Source organism: Myotis lucifugus, unplaced genomic scaffold (assembly GCF_000147115.1).
Source record: "Myotis lucifugus unplaced genomic scaffold, Myoluc2.0 scaffold_2138, whole genome shotgun sequence".
Taxonomy (NCBI): domain Eukaryota; kingdom Metazoa; phylum Chordata; class Mammalia; order Chiroptera; family Vespertilionidae; genus Myotis; species Myotis lucifugus.
The window spans coordinates 13,311-29,493 of record NW_005873186.1 but is presented as its reverse complement, the minus strand read 5'-3'; the positions used below and the strand labels follow the sequence as shown (position 1 = coordinate 29,493).

General features: G+C 60.3%; 1 protein-coding gene and 1 long non-coding RNA gene across 3 annotated transcripts; one reads left to right on the top strand and one right to left on the bottom strand.

Annotated features, from left to right (window-relative positions):
* Positions 1-191: 191 nt before the first annotated feature.
* Positions 192-11,288, bottom strand: LETM1 (leucine zipper and EF-hand containing transmembrane protein 1; the record flags this gene model as incomplete). Its single annotated transcript, XM_023748948.1, has 7 exons — positions 11,223-11,288; positions 9,984-10,168; positions 8,894-9,314; positions 6,917-7,060; positions 6,453-6,590; positions 5,376-5,579; positions 192-868 (listed from the first exon to the last, which is right to left on the bottom strand). Coding segments are annotated over exons 1-7 (1,835 nt in total), but the record flags the coding sequence as incomplete, so codon positions are not given.
* A 1,187-nt stretch (positions 11,289-12,475) lies between these two features.
* Positions 12,476-15,583, top strand: LOC111824544. Of its 2 annotated transcripts, none has more exons than XR_002827648.1 (2): positions 12,476-13,004; positions 14,416-15,583. It is a non-coding gene; the product is annotated as an uncharacterized LOC111824544 (long non-coding RNA). The 2 variants fall into 2 exon arrangements; XR_002827649.1 differs by lacking the exon at positions 12,476-13,004 and adding an exon at positions 13,271-14,205.
* Positions 15,584-16,183: the final 600 nt, after the last annotated feature.

The following is a 16,183-nucleotide window of genomic DNA, read 5'->3' as shown; positions in this document are numbered from 1 at the left end:
AAATATGGGTCCCAGGACGGAATTAGTTGAGAAGGAACTCAAAGATCGGGGCGATACGCTTAGGAGAGTAAAGTACCCAGAGAAGGAGTGGCGGAGAACAACTTGACCGCACGCCCGCGCGAGCTCCGCAGAGCAGGAACGCCGCGTGCACTCTGGCCCTCGGCTGGCACAGGGCAGGGCCTGCCACAGACCACACAGAAGACAAGCGGAGGCGGAGCACACAGAAGACAGAGGGGACCGATGCGCTGCACATTTGCCTCCACCTGGAGGACGCGCTGACCCCCCTGGGAGGGGCCGCAGCATGGCGGTCAGGAGGCGGGCCACTGGGCGCCCGCACGCTCTCCACCTTCCACCTTCCACCTTCCGATGTGGCAGGAGAATTGCTCTGAGCGCCGCCTTTCCCAGGGCCGGTCCCACCTGGGCGGGCAGAGCTGCCTGAGCCTCTGGAGGGAGCAGGTGCGCCAAAGCCTGGCCTCGGTGAGACATGCCCGTGTCTCCAAGAGCTAACGTGGCGCTCACCTGCCCAGACGACGGGAGCAGAGACAGGACAGGACCGCACTGCAGCCCTGGGAGCCACCGCGGCCTCCGCACACAGCGAGCACCGGGCACCACAGACCGAGTCAGGCACCTGTGCAGGCCCCGCGCATGAGGCCCGGCTGCTGCCCATGAGCCCGCAGGACCTGCAGGTCTCCTCCAGGCTCCCCACAGGAGCCTGAGCGGGACTGACGGAGGCCCCGCGAGCACGCACCTGCTTCAGCTGGTTCCGCAGGCGGTCTTCTGTGACTCCCAGGGCCCGCATGCCTCGCGCCCGGCACGCCGCCTGCAGCTCTTTGACGTTGAGGCTGTCCACACCCTCCTCTGCAATCAGCTGGAAAAGAAAGTCAACGCGTGGCTGCGCTGTCGTTCTGAAAGGGCAGCAGGGCTCCCGGCTTAACGGCCACACGCGTGGGAACCACGTGCCCCTTGTCAGCCACGGCCCTCATAGGCTCTGCTAAGTCACACACGCCCGACCAAGGCCCCGCCTGGGTTTGCAGGGACAGGAACTGACCAAGGACCTGGGGAGCGCACACGGCCAGGACCAGCCCCAAGAACGGAGTCTGGAAGAAGGGCGCCTCCACCTAGGCCCGCGGGGAGGGTCCCACCACCTGTCCCTGCCCACAGCCCACCCAGCCCAACCCGAGCCTTGCTGTTTGCTGGACGGAAGAGAAAGGGCAGAGAGCAGAGCGACCATAGGCTCCCAAGATGTCTCACGGCCTCAGCCACCGCTCCCAGCCAGAGGGAGGAGAGGGGCACGCAGGAGTCCCCTAGACAAGGACGTGGGCTGCAGCGCCAAAGACACCGTGCAAGGGAGGAGGGAGGGAGGAGAGCGGGGAGGGGGGAGGGAGGGAGGGGAGAGACAGAATGGCAGGCGCTCCCCATCTGTCTCCACCCCCCACCTCGTCTCACAGTATCCTGAGGGGGACAGGGGCGCCCCCACCCCATCTTCTTAAACGTTCATCCTGAGATGAGACAGGTGGTGGTAACCTGCCGAATCCGGGCCCCATGGTGACATCGCCCCAAGTGCAGAACAAGATCACAGCCAGGTGACAGCAGGTCCCTCCCGCCGCCTCCCGCCCAGCCAGTCCTAGACCCGCAGCCTCGCGTTGGGTCTTCGTTTCGCTGCATCCGACGCACGAGCGCACACAGGGGATCCCATGAAGACCCATTCACACAGGCTGCCGGCGTATCAACAACTCGCCTTTCCGTGCCAAGGAGCACGGCCCAGCACAGCCCTGGCTACACTCGCCCACTGAGGGCGCCTGGCCGTGCCCAGCACGCAGTGCTCAGGCAGAAACTGCGTGTCTGCTTCCAGCCCCCATCCTCCTGGGGGTTCCGTGACCCCACTGTGACCTCTCTAGTGTTTCTGGGTGGCCCTCCTGTGTGAGAAGTAAGACACCTACTAAAAAAGGGCTCCTGGAGGCTAACTGGGCTCCAATTTCCAAAAACAGAGCCTAGCATGGCTGGTGTGGCCCAGTGGTTGAGCGCCAACCTATGAACCAGATGAACCAGGAGGTCCCGGTTCGATTCCCGGTCAGGGCTCATGACTGGGTGTGGGCTTGATCCTTAGTGGGGGGCGTGCAGGAGGCAGCCGACCCATGATTCTCATCATTGATGTTTCTCTTTCTCCCTCTCCCTTCCTCCCTGAAATCATTAAAAAAATAAATTCAAAGAAAATCCCAGAGCCTGGCAGCTGATTCTGCACAGGCCCTTCACTGGCGGCACTTTAGGAGCCGCACTGCCTGGCCACCAGGCGTGTCCTTGCTGCCTGAGCCAGCCCACACCTGTGGCCACGTGGGCACCACACCTGCGTGGCCGTCCGGGTGAACTGGAGGAAGCGCCCTCTTCCACTCGTGCATGGAGAGCCCCACGCCACGGCGCCATGCCTGTGCTTTCACCACCGAACGTTGTTCGGGAGACACGCGAGGAGAGCCTGCTGGACCGATCTGACGTTCCTTCCTGCTGTTCCAGGCCCTCCCTTCACTTCCTGCTTCGAAAACCTCCGTCAGGGTCTTCGAGGACAGGCCTGCTGGGGACACACGGTAGCTTTCCCTCTTCTGAGGTCTGACTTCCTCTTCGCCCAACAGGGAACGCTGCTGGACACAGAACTGTGGGCTGACATTCTGTATTCTTTGTCCTGCAGGCAAGAGGCTGTTCGCTCTCATTACTTTCAAATTACTTCTGTCCTTGAAGGCTCATTAGTTTGACGGCGACGTGTCCTGCAGGGTGTGGGTTGCTTTGGGTTTGTCCTGTCCGCGGTTCCCTCGGTTGCTTACATTTGTAGAATTGAAGGACTTTGGGAAGTGTCCAGCCATGACTTCTTTGAGCACTTTTCCAGCTCTGCCCTGTCCCTTCTCTTCCCGGAGCCCCCACGACATATCTTAGTTCTGCAACAGCCCACAGGTCCCGGAGGCTCTGACCCTTTCTCACTGTCCTCTTTGTTGTTCACATGTTAAATTCTACAACTTCCCTTGTTCACGGAGCCTGTACTTTGTCCTGTCCATCCTACTGGAGGGCCCACCACTGAGTTTTCCGTGCTGGACTGTGCCTGGGCATGAGGAGTAGCTTCCTAGTGGAGCCCGGGCGTGTGGAGTATGACGTTATGAGACTGGATCCCATTTCAGTCCTCTCTTAGCTGCCTGACAGGGCTCTGGGAGAGGAAGGGGCGCTGCTCTAACCATCTTTATAGACTTTGCAGTTGGTTATCTGGCATCTGTTGGTGGCCCGAGCTATTGGCATGGCCCTGGCAGCCCAGCTTTCGTGGGCGCACAAAGTCACCTGTCAACCCTCTAACCACAAACCCCGACCTCTGCTTCACTTCCTGCCCAACCAACGTCTCCAGCTGGCCACCCCACCAGTGACAACGGCCCAGCCCCTTTCCTCCTGCCTCCCCTGCTGCCGCTTCCCGTTCGGGGGCGCCATGGCCGTTTCCAGGGAACCTGGAACAGCAGGCTCCCTTCACGGGCACCGATCTCTGTGCATCAGCCAGCCCACCAGCTGCACCAGGTGCATTCTGGGACAGGCACGGTGCTGCGTCCATCCTGCCGCGCTTCCCAGCTCCCTGAACCTCGTTCCTGCCCCGCCTGGCCTCCACCACCGGCACCTCCCGCCCGGGGAGGAAGTGTCCTAGGACTGTCAGGTGGGTGGAGGGCTCACACCCACCCGTGGACGCGGGGCGGGGCCAGTGTTTCCTGGGGGGTCTGGCTGGAGTCTTCTCTCCCAGGGCGAGCCTGTCCTGCTCTTGGCCGAGAGCAGGCTCTGGACTTGCCAGTGTTTCTGTCGCCCAAGGCTGGGATATGAGGTACGAAGACGCACGGTGGTTCCTGGGGCCCCAGGGCCTCCCCACCCCGCAGTCCTCTCGGGTGTGCTCCCTGCTTCCTGTCCAGGGAAAGGGCCCACCCCCCTCTCGGCAGCGGAGGGCTTGGAATCTGAGGCACTTCACGGTGGGGTGACTTGTCCAAGGTCACAGGATGGGTGAGGGGCAGGGACTCAACCCGGCCACCGCCTGGAGCCTCCTCCCGAGAGGACGGCGCCTCAGGACGGGCCGCCCGCCGCTCTCCAGCAGAGCGGTGCCCTGAGCACGCCCTCCCCGGGAGAAACGCACAGGGGCCACAGCCGAGCTCCTCTCGCCCCACACACGCAGGACGACCGGGGAGGGTAGCTGCCCCGAGAGCCGGAGAAGCCAGGGACCACAGGACACAGGCGCGTCTGGAGACGGGAGAGCGACCAGGCTGCCAGGAAGCGAGCTGGCCATCCGGGAGCCGCCGGGCCCAGCGGCATACGCCAGCTCGGAGCAGGCGGAGTCCAGGCAGAGACCACTGCTAAGAGGCAGCCATCTTGCCAGGCTAAGAAGGAGCAGCGGGGGTCCTGGGGCTCAGTCCGGAGAGCAGAAAGCGCAGGAACCCCCTGGCGTCGGGCCTCACGCTAAGCGGGCACCGGGGAGGAGCTGGCAGAGCCTTGTGCAGCAGGCGGGCACCTGGGCTGTGCCATGGGAGCTCCAGGCAGAGGGCACCCCGGAAGCCAGGCCAGCCCTGGGGTGATGACCTTGTGGGGGCTCCTGGAGGAGGACACCACCCAGAACCTCACTTCAGACAAGGTCTCTATTTGAAAAAGCTAAATACGACCAACAAGCCAAGCCCCGAGAGAAAACAATGAACACCTGTTTCATACTGTTACTGGAATAATTAGACGTGAACTAAGACTAGCATGTTCAAGAAGACAGACAGCAAGATGGACAGCTTTATGTGAGAAATGAAATCTTAAAAAAAAAAATTCTGGCATTGAAATGAGGAACTGAGAAGTGGGTCTAAGAGTAATTAAACCCATGCCCCGGCCGGGCAGCTCAGTTGGTAGAGCATCATCCCGATACACCAAGGTTCAGGTCTGATCTCCAGTCAGGGCACATGCCCAGGTTGTGGGCTCAATCCCCAGTGTGGGGTGTGCAGGAGGCAGCCGATAGATGTTTCTCTCTCTCTATCCCTCCCCCTTCCTCTCTCTAAACTCAGTAAGAATATATGAACTTAAAAAAAAGAAACTTACTGGAGTGTTGTTTAGGTAGCAAAAGACTGGCTACAGTAATGAACAAGCTGTAACGCACTCATCCGAGGAAGCGTCAGGAGACATTAGAACGCACCTTCCCAATGAGCACGAGGCCACACGGGAGGATCCGATGCCACGCCAGGTGGGAAGTCACGTGGACGGCACGATCCCAGTATCACTGATCCCAGCAGACAGCACCCACGTGCCCACCAGGTGGGCACAGCCGCCATGCGAGGCTGACAGACCACCAGCGACGCCACCCCTGCTGCGAGGACGGCCGACCTCGAGCCGCCGCTCACCTTGTCGTCCGCCTTGATGGAGCGCAGCCGCATGGTGAGCTGGAAGCGCAGGAAGTTGTTGGTGCCCATGGACTGCAGCTCCAGCAGCTTGCACAGCGCCACCAGCTGCGGCCGCGTGAGGTTGTCCAGGGTCAGCTCGTCCTCAAACAGTTTGGAGAAACGAATGATTTCCTCATTGCTGGGTCTCTCCCCGGTCTCTCGGATCTGCAGGAGCAGCGCCGGGTGTTACTCACGGTGGGGGCTGTTCCCTGAGCGCGCGCGCATGCACACACACACGCACGCACGCATGCACACACGCACACACACACGCACGCATGCACACACGCACACACACACGCACGCGCACACACACACATGCACACACGCGCACGCACACACGCACACACACACACGCACACACACACGCACGCACACACGCACACGCACGCACACGCACGCACACAGCACCCCTCCCAGGCCCGGGGGCCACTCGCCCCAAGTGAGGAAAGGAGGAGGACCGGGAGCTGGGGGAGGTGGACTGCCTGGACTATCAGGCACAATCTCAGAACAGCCCCTAAGACTCAACCCCGAGGGCAGCCCAGCCCGGGGTGTGGGCTGGCGACTGGAAGAGGCCTGGCCTCCCCCTGCTGGCAAGGAGGCCCTGCCACTCTCCCCCCACCTCAGCCATGGCTGTGGAGCAGCCTGTGGTCCATCCTCTCCCCTGCCCACCCCCCGCTTGTCACACTGCAGGGTCTTAGGTTCCTCATTTGCCAAACTCTCCCTCTCCTGGGGCTGCTGCAAAGTTGGAGGCAGACACAAGTAACTGAATGTCAGCGGGTTCAAGTTCTCGGACTGAGGTTCAACCTGAGTGTGGAGGGAACCTCCATAGGCCCTGGGCAGCAGCTGCCGCCCGCCCGCCCGCCCGCCCGCCCGCCCGCCTGCCTGGGGAGGGGGGTCAGGAGCGCCCCCTGCTGCTACAGTAGAAAAAGGGAGGATGGCAATGAGGACCACTCCCCAGGGAAGGCAGGTGGCCCGAGGCTCTAACCAGCACTAAGGACAGTGGGCTGAGGCCACAGGGGCTCCGAAGCATCAGGGCACCTTCTGGAAAAACAAGGAGAAGTCTTTGGTGGCGCTGCCCGTGGCCGCCTTGTTCTTCAGGGCCATCTCCTCAATGGTGTCCTGGAGGAACTTGGCCAGCTCCAGCTTGACCCGCAGTTCCTTCTTCAGCCTCTCCTCCTGCGGGGCAGAGACGGGCGCTACCCTCTGCCCAGACCCTCCCCGACGAGCGGGGCTGGAGCGTCCCCTCCAGCTCCTGCCTCCCACTGTGCCACCCAGAGCAGGGCTGGCAGAGTCCACACCCGGCTGGGCACGTGTCCCCACAAGACCTCCCTGACCGAAACAGGCAGGGCCCGCACGGCTGGGGGCTGGCCCGCATCCCACCCCACGAATGGTCTCAGCCCGGCTTGAAGACACGGGTCCAGAGCAACCATGTTGCAAACACATCTAAGAGACGGCGACCCCCCGCGGGCGTGGCCACCGCGAAGGAACACGCCCCGGAGCACCTTGATGGACTGGGTCTCGAACGTGGACGGCAGCATGTTGGGGAAGAGCTTCACCACGACGGGCAGCAGGAACTCCATGAAGGGCACCACGATGAAGACCAGGAAGGGCACCAGGCGGAAGAGGTCGGCGCAGATGCGGAGGAACTGCAGGGAGCGAGCGGCGGGGTCAGAGGTCACGGCGCGCGTCCTGCAGGCCGGGAGCTCCAGGCCACCGGGACCCACAGGAACTCCCGGGCCGTCCCTCTCAGCCGGGCCTGCGGGAAAGCTGGCTGGGAGCAGCACCCAGCGCTGGGGCCTCCGGGACCCGCCCCAGAGGCACTGACCCGGGACCCTGGGGTCCTGCTCTGGGGAAACAGCTGCGGCAAACACAGTGCTGCCCACAGGCGGGCCTGGCCGGACGAGAGCAACCACGAGGACGGGTTGTTGCTGGGGAGGCTGTGGCCACACCACCCACCCCCAAGGCCGTGCATTTCTCTGGTTCTTCCTGAAAGGGCTGGATTTAGGGCTGAGCTGCATGGCGATCGTTAGAGAAAACCCAAGTGCTTCCCCAACATAAACACACTGCCCCCGCCACTGACGACGTGGCCACTGGGGTCGTCAGAACCCCACCAGGCGAGTGCGCAGCTGCCACTCACACGGCTGTGGGCGGAGAGGCCAAGGCTGCCTCTCCATGTCCTCACCCCACGCCCAATGGACTAGCCCGCAGGCCTCTGGGGAGAGAGGTCACATCCAGAAACACCCCCGCTGCTGGGTGTGGGTGCTGTGCTCCCGCCGGGAACCAGCTCCCGAGGGAGGGCTGCCCTTGCTGTGCGGAGGCACTGGAGGCCAGGCCCACACCCACCTCTCCCCCAGGTCACGCAGCCACGGCTCTTCCAGTCTCTACTGATGCTCGCAAAGCAGCAACTTCCTCACTCACGCCACCTCCCCGCTCACCAGCTTCGCTGCCTTTTCCGCACATTCGTTTTCCTATTTATTACCCGACGTTTTCCATTTGTTTACAATTCTCGTTTTTATTTTATGCTCAAATGGTCCCAGATTTGGCCATGGAAAGGCCCGTCAAGTGGGTGCTGCGTTTTGTTTATTTTGTTGTGTTAATCCTCACCCACGGGTATTTTTCCAGTGAGTTTTAGAAACATCGATGTGAGAGAGACATTGATTGGTTCCTCCTACAGGTGCAACTGAGGACGTGTCTTGACCAGAATCAAACCTGCAACCCTCCAGTCCTTGGGCCGATGCTCTAACCACTGAGCCTGGCTAGGGTCAACTGTGTGCTTTGTTTTTTTTCATAACAGCACATATTGTCTTCAACGAAGTAGCAAAAACCCTGTAACTTTCACAGCAGAACAGGGCAGGGAGGGCAGAAGAGAACCTGAACCATACAGCCTTCTCTTGCGAGTCCCCAAAAGGCAGTGTGCGTGTAACCTGTCCAGTAAACACTAATTGGGAAATTCTAATCCAACCGTTCTTCAAAGTACCCATCTGCACCCTTCTCCCAGCATCCCTTGGACTCCAGCCAGTAAACACTCCTCTGTGGTCCATGGAACCCTGAGCGCAGCATAAAGCCAGAAGCCAGTGCTCACAGGTCACAAGCAACCCCCGGCTGTGACCGAGGCCCCTCTTCTCACGGAGAAGCCTCTGTGTCAGCCTTCAGGGAAGGACACTCCAGGGCCTTTCCTCGGGCTCCAAGGCCCTGAGGGCTGGAGGCTGCCCCTTGTCCCCTGGGACTCAGCACAAAAGAAAAGACACAGGGGGTCTGGGAGCACAGATCCCCAACAAGCCATGCAAACAACCTGGAAGGAGGTGCACAGCCCAACGACAGGGGAAAGCAACGAGACGGAAAAGGCAGGTCACCAGCCCCCGCGATACAGCTCAGCAGACAGGGCCCCGTCGGCGGGAGAAGCAGCCAGAGGACCCCAGCACCAGCGCCCAGAGGACAGACCCGCGGCACCGGGCACCCGGGGCGGGCGTGCGCATTACCTGCCTGCGCTCGCGGCGGGTCAGGCTGTGCCCGTTGAGGATGCGCCAGAGCATGCGCGCCGCGATCTTGGTGTCGATCCAGAGCAGGCGGAAGCCGTGGTAGTAGTGCTTCAGCTCGTCCAGCACCCGCTGCCCCAGGGACTTCTTCACCACCACCTCCGCGGGGGGGCTGTACACCGGCCCGCCCTCCTCCAGCTTCTTGTTCTTGTCCTTGAGGGACTTGAGCGACTTCTCCACCACCGAGTCATCGCACAGCGCGGGCGAGGAGTGCCAGCAGCGCGCGGGCGGGAGCTGCGGCTGGGCGACCAGCAGGCCCACTGGGGCCGGGGCCCACGGCGCTCGGGGCCTCCGAGTCCAGCAGCCCAGGGGGTCGCCTCCGAAGGAAAGGTGCACGGGAGCACAGCCGCCCAGCGGGACACGCCTGGTAAGGGAGAGCAAACAGCCATGTCTGACCTCCCCTCCCCCACGCACAAAACACCCTCCACTTCCCTTCCCGATGCCTGGAGCCCACCCAGCCCTTCCCTCCAGAGCGGGGTGGGTGGAGGAGTTGCCACCCCCGGAGCCACAGGGGCTGGGCCTCACAGGGGCAGGCTGGACACTAACACAGGCAGCAAAAGCTGGACCCGGAACAGACACCCCAGCTCTGGGCGGGTCTCCCAGGCCCGTCCCCACAGGCTCTGAGAATCTGGGGGTGGCCCTCTCCCCACAGGTGGCCTTCTACAAAGACCTGCCGCTCCTGAGCACGTCCTGAAGGTCAGCGAGGACGCGCCACGCCAACGATGGCCTGGACCTACCACCCGGGCGCCCACAGGTGTCTGCACAAAATGGCAAACACCAAGAAGCCTTTGCCAAGCCCACTGCCTCCCACTCAGCCCCTCGCTGCTCCCCTCCCCCAGCAACGGGCAGGCGCCGCTCCCTCAGGCCGCCTGACCCAGCCTGTCCTCCTGGCCCGTGACACTCAAATCCATCCCGCCTGCTCCGTTCCCCTGCACCGGCTCCCCGTGGGAGACCCAGCGGCTTCTGTATCTGCACCCCTGAGCCCTCTCCATCCACACTCGGGCCCCAGGGCGCCCGGGCTGTGGCCGCCCACGTAGGCCAGGCTGCTCCCTGGGCCCCCACAGCTGCATCCTCGGGTCCACCCACAAAACAGCCCTGAGAGGAGGGCGGCAGCAGCCTGAGTGCCTGGAGCAGGGACCGTGCCACCCGCAGCTTATGGTGCCCGGCCAGAGCCTGGCACCACCCAGGTCTGCACTCGATGAGGAGACCCTCTTCCGGCTGCAGCAGAGACAAAGACGTCTACAGGGCCAACTGGACAGCTGCCCACAGTCCCTTCCGTTTCCATCTCACACTCGTCTGTCACTGAAGCCTCTCCTTGGTCAGGCACAAACCTGCCTCCGGGTGGCACAGGCTCCGAATTACTTCAGGGCACACCCAGCATCTCCTGCCAGTCACCTCTCGGCACCTGGCTTGCCGCTGGCAGGAAGGACCTGCGCCCTGGAGCAGACTGTCCCAGTTCAAATGCCAACTCCACTACTTGTTGCTGTGTGACCTCGGGCAAGTAACCTCACCTCCCTGTGCCTCAGAATGTCCTCTGGAAGTGTGTGTGCTGCCACACTGTGTGACAGCATCTGGCACAGCACAGGAGTGGCAGCTATTGCTACTGCCCACAAAGTGGGTGAGAAGCTGCCAATCTGGGCGGGAAGAAACTCGTAGCTTATCGTGGGCAGGTACAGCTGGCACAGGGCACCGCCATCCCCCACCTCTGCCGCCCCACTTCTGTCCCTCACACCCTCCCCGTCCTGAGTCTCAGGCCCCGGGGGACAGGCTGCCAGGGCACAGGAGGGCTGCTCGGGCTCAGCAGTCCCCTGACCACTGCAGCAGTGAGAACATCACGCCTGTCCTGGGGGACAGTGGCCACACACACAGATCAACCTTCCTCCTGGACTCATCAAGCTGAGTATCCAATTTCCACCCGCCACTAGCCAGGAAGCCAATGGCTTCCAGGAGAAGGTGTGACATCACAGTCTCCAGGGGCAGCCAACAGGCTCGGACAGATGTGTGCAGTCAGACTGAGCTGAGGAGCACCTGGTGTGCAGCGAGGGCCTGCTGCCTTCAGCACATTAGAGAGATTGTGACTAACACTCCAGCCAGAAAGGGGGAGCTATTTTCAAAAGCATACGGTGTCATTTACTATTTAAAAATCCTGCACTAAACCAATCTGGGCACGGCCACCTCTCCGGGGCAGCTGGGACAGATGGCCTCGTCAAGGCCGCCCCTGCTCTGCCCACACCCGCCAGGGCGCCCAGCACCGAGAAGCACCGCCCCTCACCTGCGCGGGCAGCAGCGCAGCCCCTGCACCAGCCACACCTGTTTCTCTTTCCTCCCCACTTTTCATAGGTCACCTTCCCACGCGGGGAGCCCCCGGGGGAGGCAGCATGTCAGCAGGGAGCACGTGGTCACCGAGGAGGCCCCCTCGAGCACAGGCCCGCGTCGGGGCTCCCCTCGCTGTGCGTCTCACTTCAGGACGCAGGCTGCGTCCTTCTCAACCAGCCGCCTGCCATCCGCCCAGAAGAGCAAGGCTAGGCAGCGCCTGGCAGAGGAGCAGGGCTCACGGTGTTGGCTCACGGGCCACTAAGCTCCTGGTACATGTCCCCCGGAAGGGACAGCCCACCAAGACAATGGCCCGCAGCCGGGCCACCACTGTCCTTCAGGGACACGACACCAGAGGGGCAGGGCACCTCTCTGCCCAGAGATGAGAGAAACCACAGGCCCCAGCTGGGGAGCCAGAGGCCACCACCCACAGCACCTCAACGCCTGCTGGAGGCCCAGGCCCCGCACCACCCACCGAGCAACCCCTCGCTGTGCGGGGAGCACCTGGCCGACACAGCCAAGCCTGTGAACAGTCACACCGTGAAGCGTAAGGACACAGACGGCCTCCCACTGCCCAGGTTTTCCCACTGAACGAGGTTATAGTCTGGTCCTCAGAGCTGGTGCCTCCCTCTCCTCACCGCTGGGGAGAGGTCAGGAGCAGCGGGGTGATGTCCACGACGAGGTCGAGGACCAGAAACTCTCCACCTGCTCACTCATCCGGGCCTGAACCACTTCAACCAAAGACTGAGATTGCAAAGCAACTAATACAAATGGCTGCCACTTGCAGATACGTCCCTGTGTGACTCAGGATTTCTTATATTGTGCCATCAAAATAAGGAGTAAAATTTTTGGATGCTGAAAATGACATGAGATTCTGCCTCTCATCTGTAATTCCTAATTTGAACCTATTGTTTAACTTTCTAAAGAAAGTGTTTAACTTTCTAAAAGTTGTGAACTTATAAAAAATATCAATAAAGCACAGCTTTTGTTTTAACTAGAGGCCCGGTGCCTATGCACCGGCGGGTCCCTCAGCCTGGCCTGCACCCTCTCGCAATCCAGGACCCCTCGGGGGATATTGGACTGCCAGTTTCGGCCCGATCCCCGCAGGCCAGGCTCAGAGACCCCACTGGTGCACGAATCTGTGCACCAGGCCTCTAGTGTGCATATATGATCTTTGGTTAATCTCTCCCCCCCCCCCTCCCATTCCCTCTGAGACTCATCAGTCTGTTCTATGTTTCCATGCCTGTGTGTTGAGCGTCTGCCCCCTGGTGGCCAGTGTGGGTCACAGCTACCACTCGAATGGTCGCTTAGGTGTATATATAGATATGAACCATGAGTGCAAGTATATTTGAATCTTAGAGGTTCTCGACAAAGTCAGCACCCATTGCTAATAAAAACTTTAAAATGAGAAAAACAAGCTACTGTTACACAAAGCAGTGCACACCAGACACTGTGCCTGCTATTGTGAGGACGCACGCATGACCACAGCTGTCATGCCTGGCCCCAGAGACAACAGGCCTGGCTACTGAGGTCCGAACTGCAACCACACAACCAAGGCCCTGTGTGGAGGACGACCCCCAGCACTAACTACAGAGGCTACCACAGCAGCTACCGATGCTCAGTGGAGCTGTGTGAAGTGCCGGCCCAGGAAGACAGATGTCCTGAGTAAAGACCATCCCACCACCACACAGGTCACCTCTGGGAATTGTCGTAAAGGCAACTGTTTAACTTTCTAAAGAAAGTAAGTGTGGCCCATATAAAGAAACTGACATACCTTCTTCTGAAAGAGAGAAAAGGTCTTAATAAAACTACTTACACCAGGGACACTGTATGTGAATTAGAAAGTTGCCTGGCTGGTGTTGCTCAGTGATTGAGTTCTATTCCCAGTCGGGGCATATACACGGGTTACAGTCTCAATCCCCAGTGGGGGCGTGCAGAAGGCACCTAATCAATGATTCTCTCATCATTGATGTTTCTCTCTCTCTCCTCCTCTCCCTTTCCTTTCTGAAATCAATAATATGTGTGTGTGTGTGTGTGTATGTGTGTGTATATATATATATTTTTTTAAGTTAACATTCCTCTCCCTGGCTGGGTGGCTCAGTTGGTTGGAGCATCTCATGCACCAAAAAGGCTGTGGATTCGATGCCTGGTCAGAGCGCATATGGGAGGCAACCTATTGATGTTTCTCTCTCTCCTCCCTCCTCTCCTCTAAAAATCAATAAAAACACATCCTCAGGTGAGGATTTAAAAAACGGTAGTGTTCCCCAATGATTTTATGGATTTAATGGCATTTCAGTTACAATCCCAAAAAGACCATTTTAGAACTGAAATAATCTCACTGAGGGACAGCCCAGAGACGAGGGCCGGCTGGAGAACTCGCATGGAGTGACAGGCGCGGCCCAGGAACAGCCGCGCCCACGGGGACAGGCCCTGGGCCTGCAGGCTCCAGGGCCCGATCAGCGGCGCCTGGGCTGCTCCTGCAGGTGAACCCAACCACACAGCCGCCCCCAACCTGGCTTGGCCGTCAGGACTCTTAACCAGCGACCACACACCCAGCACTGACTGCCAGCCAGGGGCCACCTCCTTCACGCACCAGGACCAGACCCCCGGGGCCGCAGGGCCTTGTTTCCTACCACCCAAGGCCCAGGCCCTTGAATGCCCCTAGTCCACTTCAGGATGAAATCTACGAAGACCAGGAGTCCAGATGTCCTCTGCTCATACATCAAAGGCTCCCGTCGTAACCAGAAGGGTTCCACAGCCCTGGGGCCACAGAAATCCAACTAAAATCAAAGCCGGGAGCACTCTGGCTACAGGAGGGCCAGGGGGGCTGCTGCTGGGAGTGGCTCCTACACAGACTTTGTTGTGTCCCCTCGAAGGCTGTGCTTCTGCCGGCCCTGCCATCAGATACGCGCACATGAGTGCAAGGCTGTGGGCAGGCTCATGTGAGCACTTCATAAAGTCTTAAAATGGGAAATACGCTTGAGCACAATTTTGCTTTAACAACCACCAAGTTTTGGTTGTTTGGGGCGTGCAGGAGGCAGGTGATCAATGATTCTCTCTCATCATTGACGTTTCTCTCTCCTCTCTCTTCCTCTCTGAAATCAATACAAATATATTAAACCATATATATACATGTTTGTGTGTTTTTAAAGAAGCAGAAACATAAAAAATAGAAGAGCAGGAGACACTGGCTCCCCAAATGGAGGGTTCCCATCGTTCCAGCAGCCCCCGAGGCAGACACGCTTACTTACAGGCGGCTGATCCACCCCACGGCGCTGGCACAGCTGAGACAGGCGTGGTCCCCCGGACTACCTGCAGCAAAGCAGAGGGAACAGTCAGTTCACACCAGGCGCTCTATGCTGACCCTCGGCGAGTCTGAGGAGCCTCTCTAAGGTAAGCTGCTGGAAGCCCGAGTGCCTGCTAAACAGTTCAGGGTGCTGCCAGGCGAAGGGTTTGCCCCGGGACGGCCCGGTGTCTTGGGGGGGCTCTAGGGGAGAAGGGGAGCCCGAGTCAGCCCCTGGCTCCTCATCTCCCAAGTGGAGACACAGACTCCGCCAGCCAAAGGCCCCAGGGGACAGCTCCCTGCTGGCTCCAGCTTGGCTCTGGTGGGCAGAGCCAGAATGAACATGACCCCAATGCACAGGCAGCCCCACGTGCAAGCAAGGCCACACCCAAGTGACCCACCGCTTCCCCTGCCCACACGAGGGGCGAGGGCTGAGAATTACTGGAAAAACAAACGCCAAGAGTAAGCCATTTCTTGGCTAAACACTGATGAGCACACAGCGCAATTTTCGGATCTGGTTGTATGTGTGACCCTCTCTCTACCTCACTAGCCCCCTCAGCATAAGTGCAGGGTCACCCACATGACCAGCCTGCGGGCCTCCTGGGGTCAGGCCCTGTGCCGGGAAACAGCCTGAGGGGACAGGACAGTCCTGAGCCGCTGGGCGCAGGCGGGAGCCTGGAGGCGGCTGGCAGCAAGGCCGGCAGGAGCAGGCGTGCCTGGAACAGGCGGGGTTGCTGAGAGCCAACGCTGGGCCAGCAGAAGAGAGAAGACGGACGGGGCCGCGGCCGGCCCCACCCTAGGCCCCGCGGTGCGGCCAGGCGAGGTGGACCCTCTGAGGACATGGACTCCAGCTGTCACTTGTGAAATTCGATAGGAGGCTGCTGTCAACACGGACTAGTCTCACTTTCCTGTGCAGAAAGCTGTTCCCATCAAACATTAAATTTAGAGTCTTGCTCGTGGACATCAGCCTGGCTGTAAGTGGGGGCTGGGCTCACAAGCTCGGTCACCATGGTTCATAAAGTACCTTTCCTATTTCACACGTGACATTTCCTGTTAACATTACAAAACACATGGCCAACACACCATCCAACCGGGGAGCCACCAGTTGTCTCCCAAAAAGAAGTCTGCCCCTCACCCCTGGCCTGTCCCCTCTGCCTGTCCAGGCCAGCCCCCCACCTCAAGTGGGCTCAGAAATGGCTCCCCACCTGCACATGCCCCCCAGAAGCCAACAAGCTGCCACAGCTCGAGGTGGCATGAGTTCACCCCCCCCCCCACCTCCTCCCTTCCCAGGCTCGCTGCACTCTGCAGGCCCCGCCCCTGCAGCAGCGAGGTGGTCCGTGGACACCCCCTCCTCCTGGAAGCCCTGCTGTGTTGTCTTTTCCCCACAACAACTCTCCCACACCAGCTGTGTGTCCTACCATTCAATTCTGACACTACCCGGGGTCAGTACAGACCCCAAGTTACACGAGACTCCCCGCCCACCCTGCATACGTGTCAGCTGCAAGGAGGGTGCCCAGGCTGCCCACGTTCTACCAACTACAAATGCAGGTCCCTGAACCCCTCACCTGACAACGTGCTGGAATGACACGGGACCCGGGAAAGCGCTCTCCTTGCTTCTGCAGTTTATTACAGAGGAC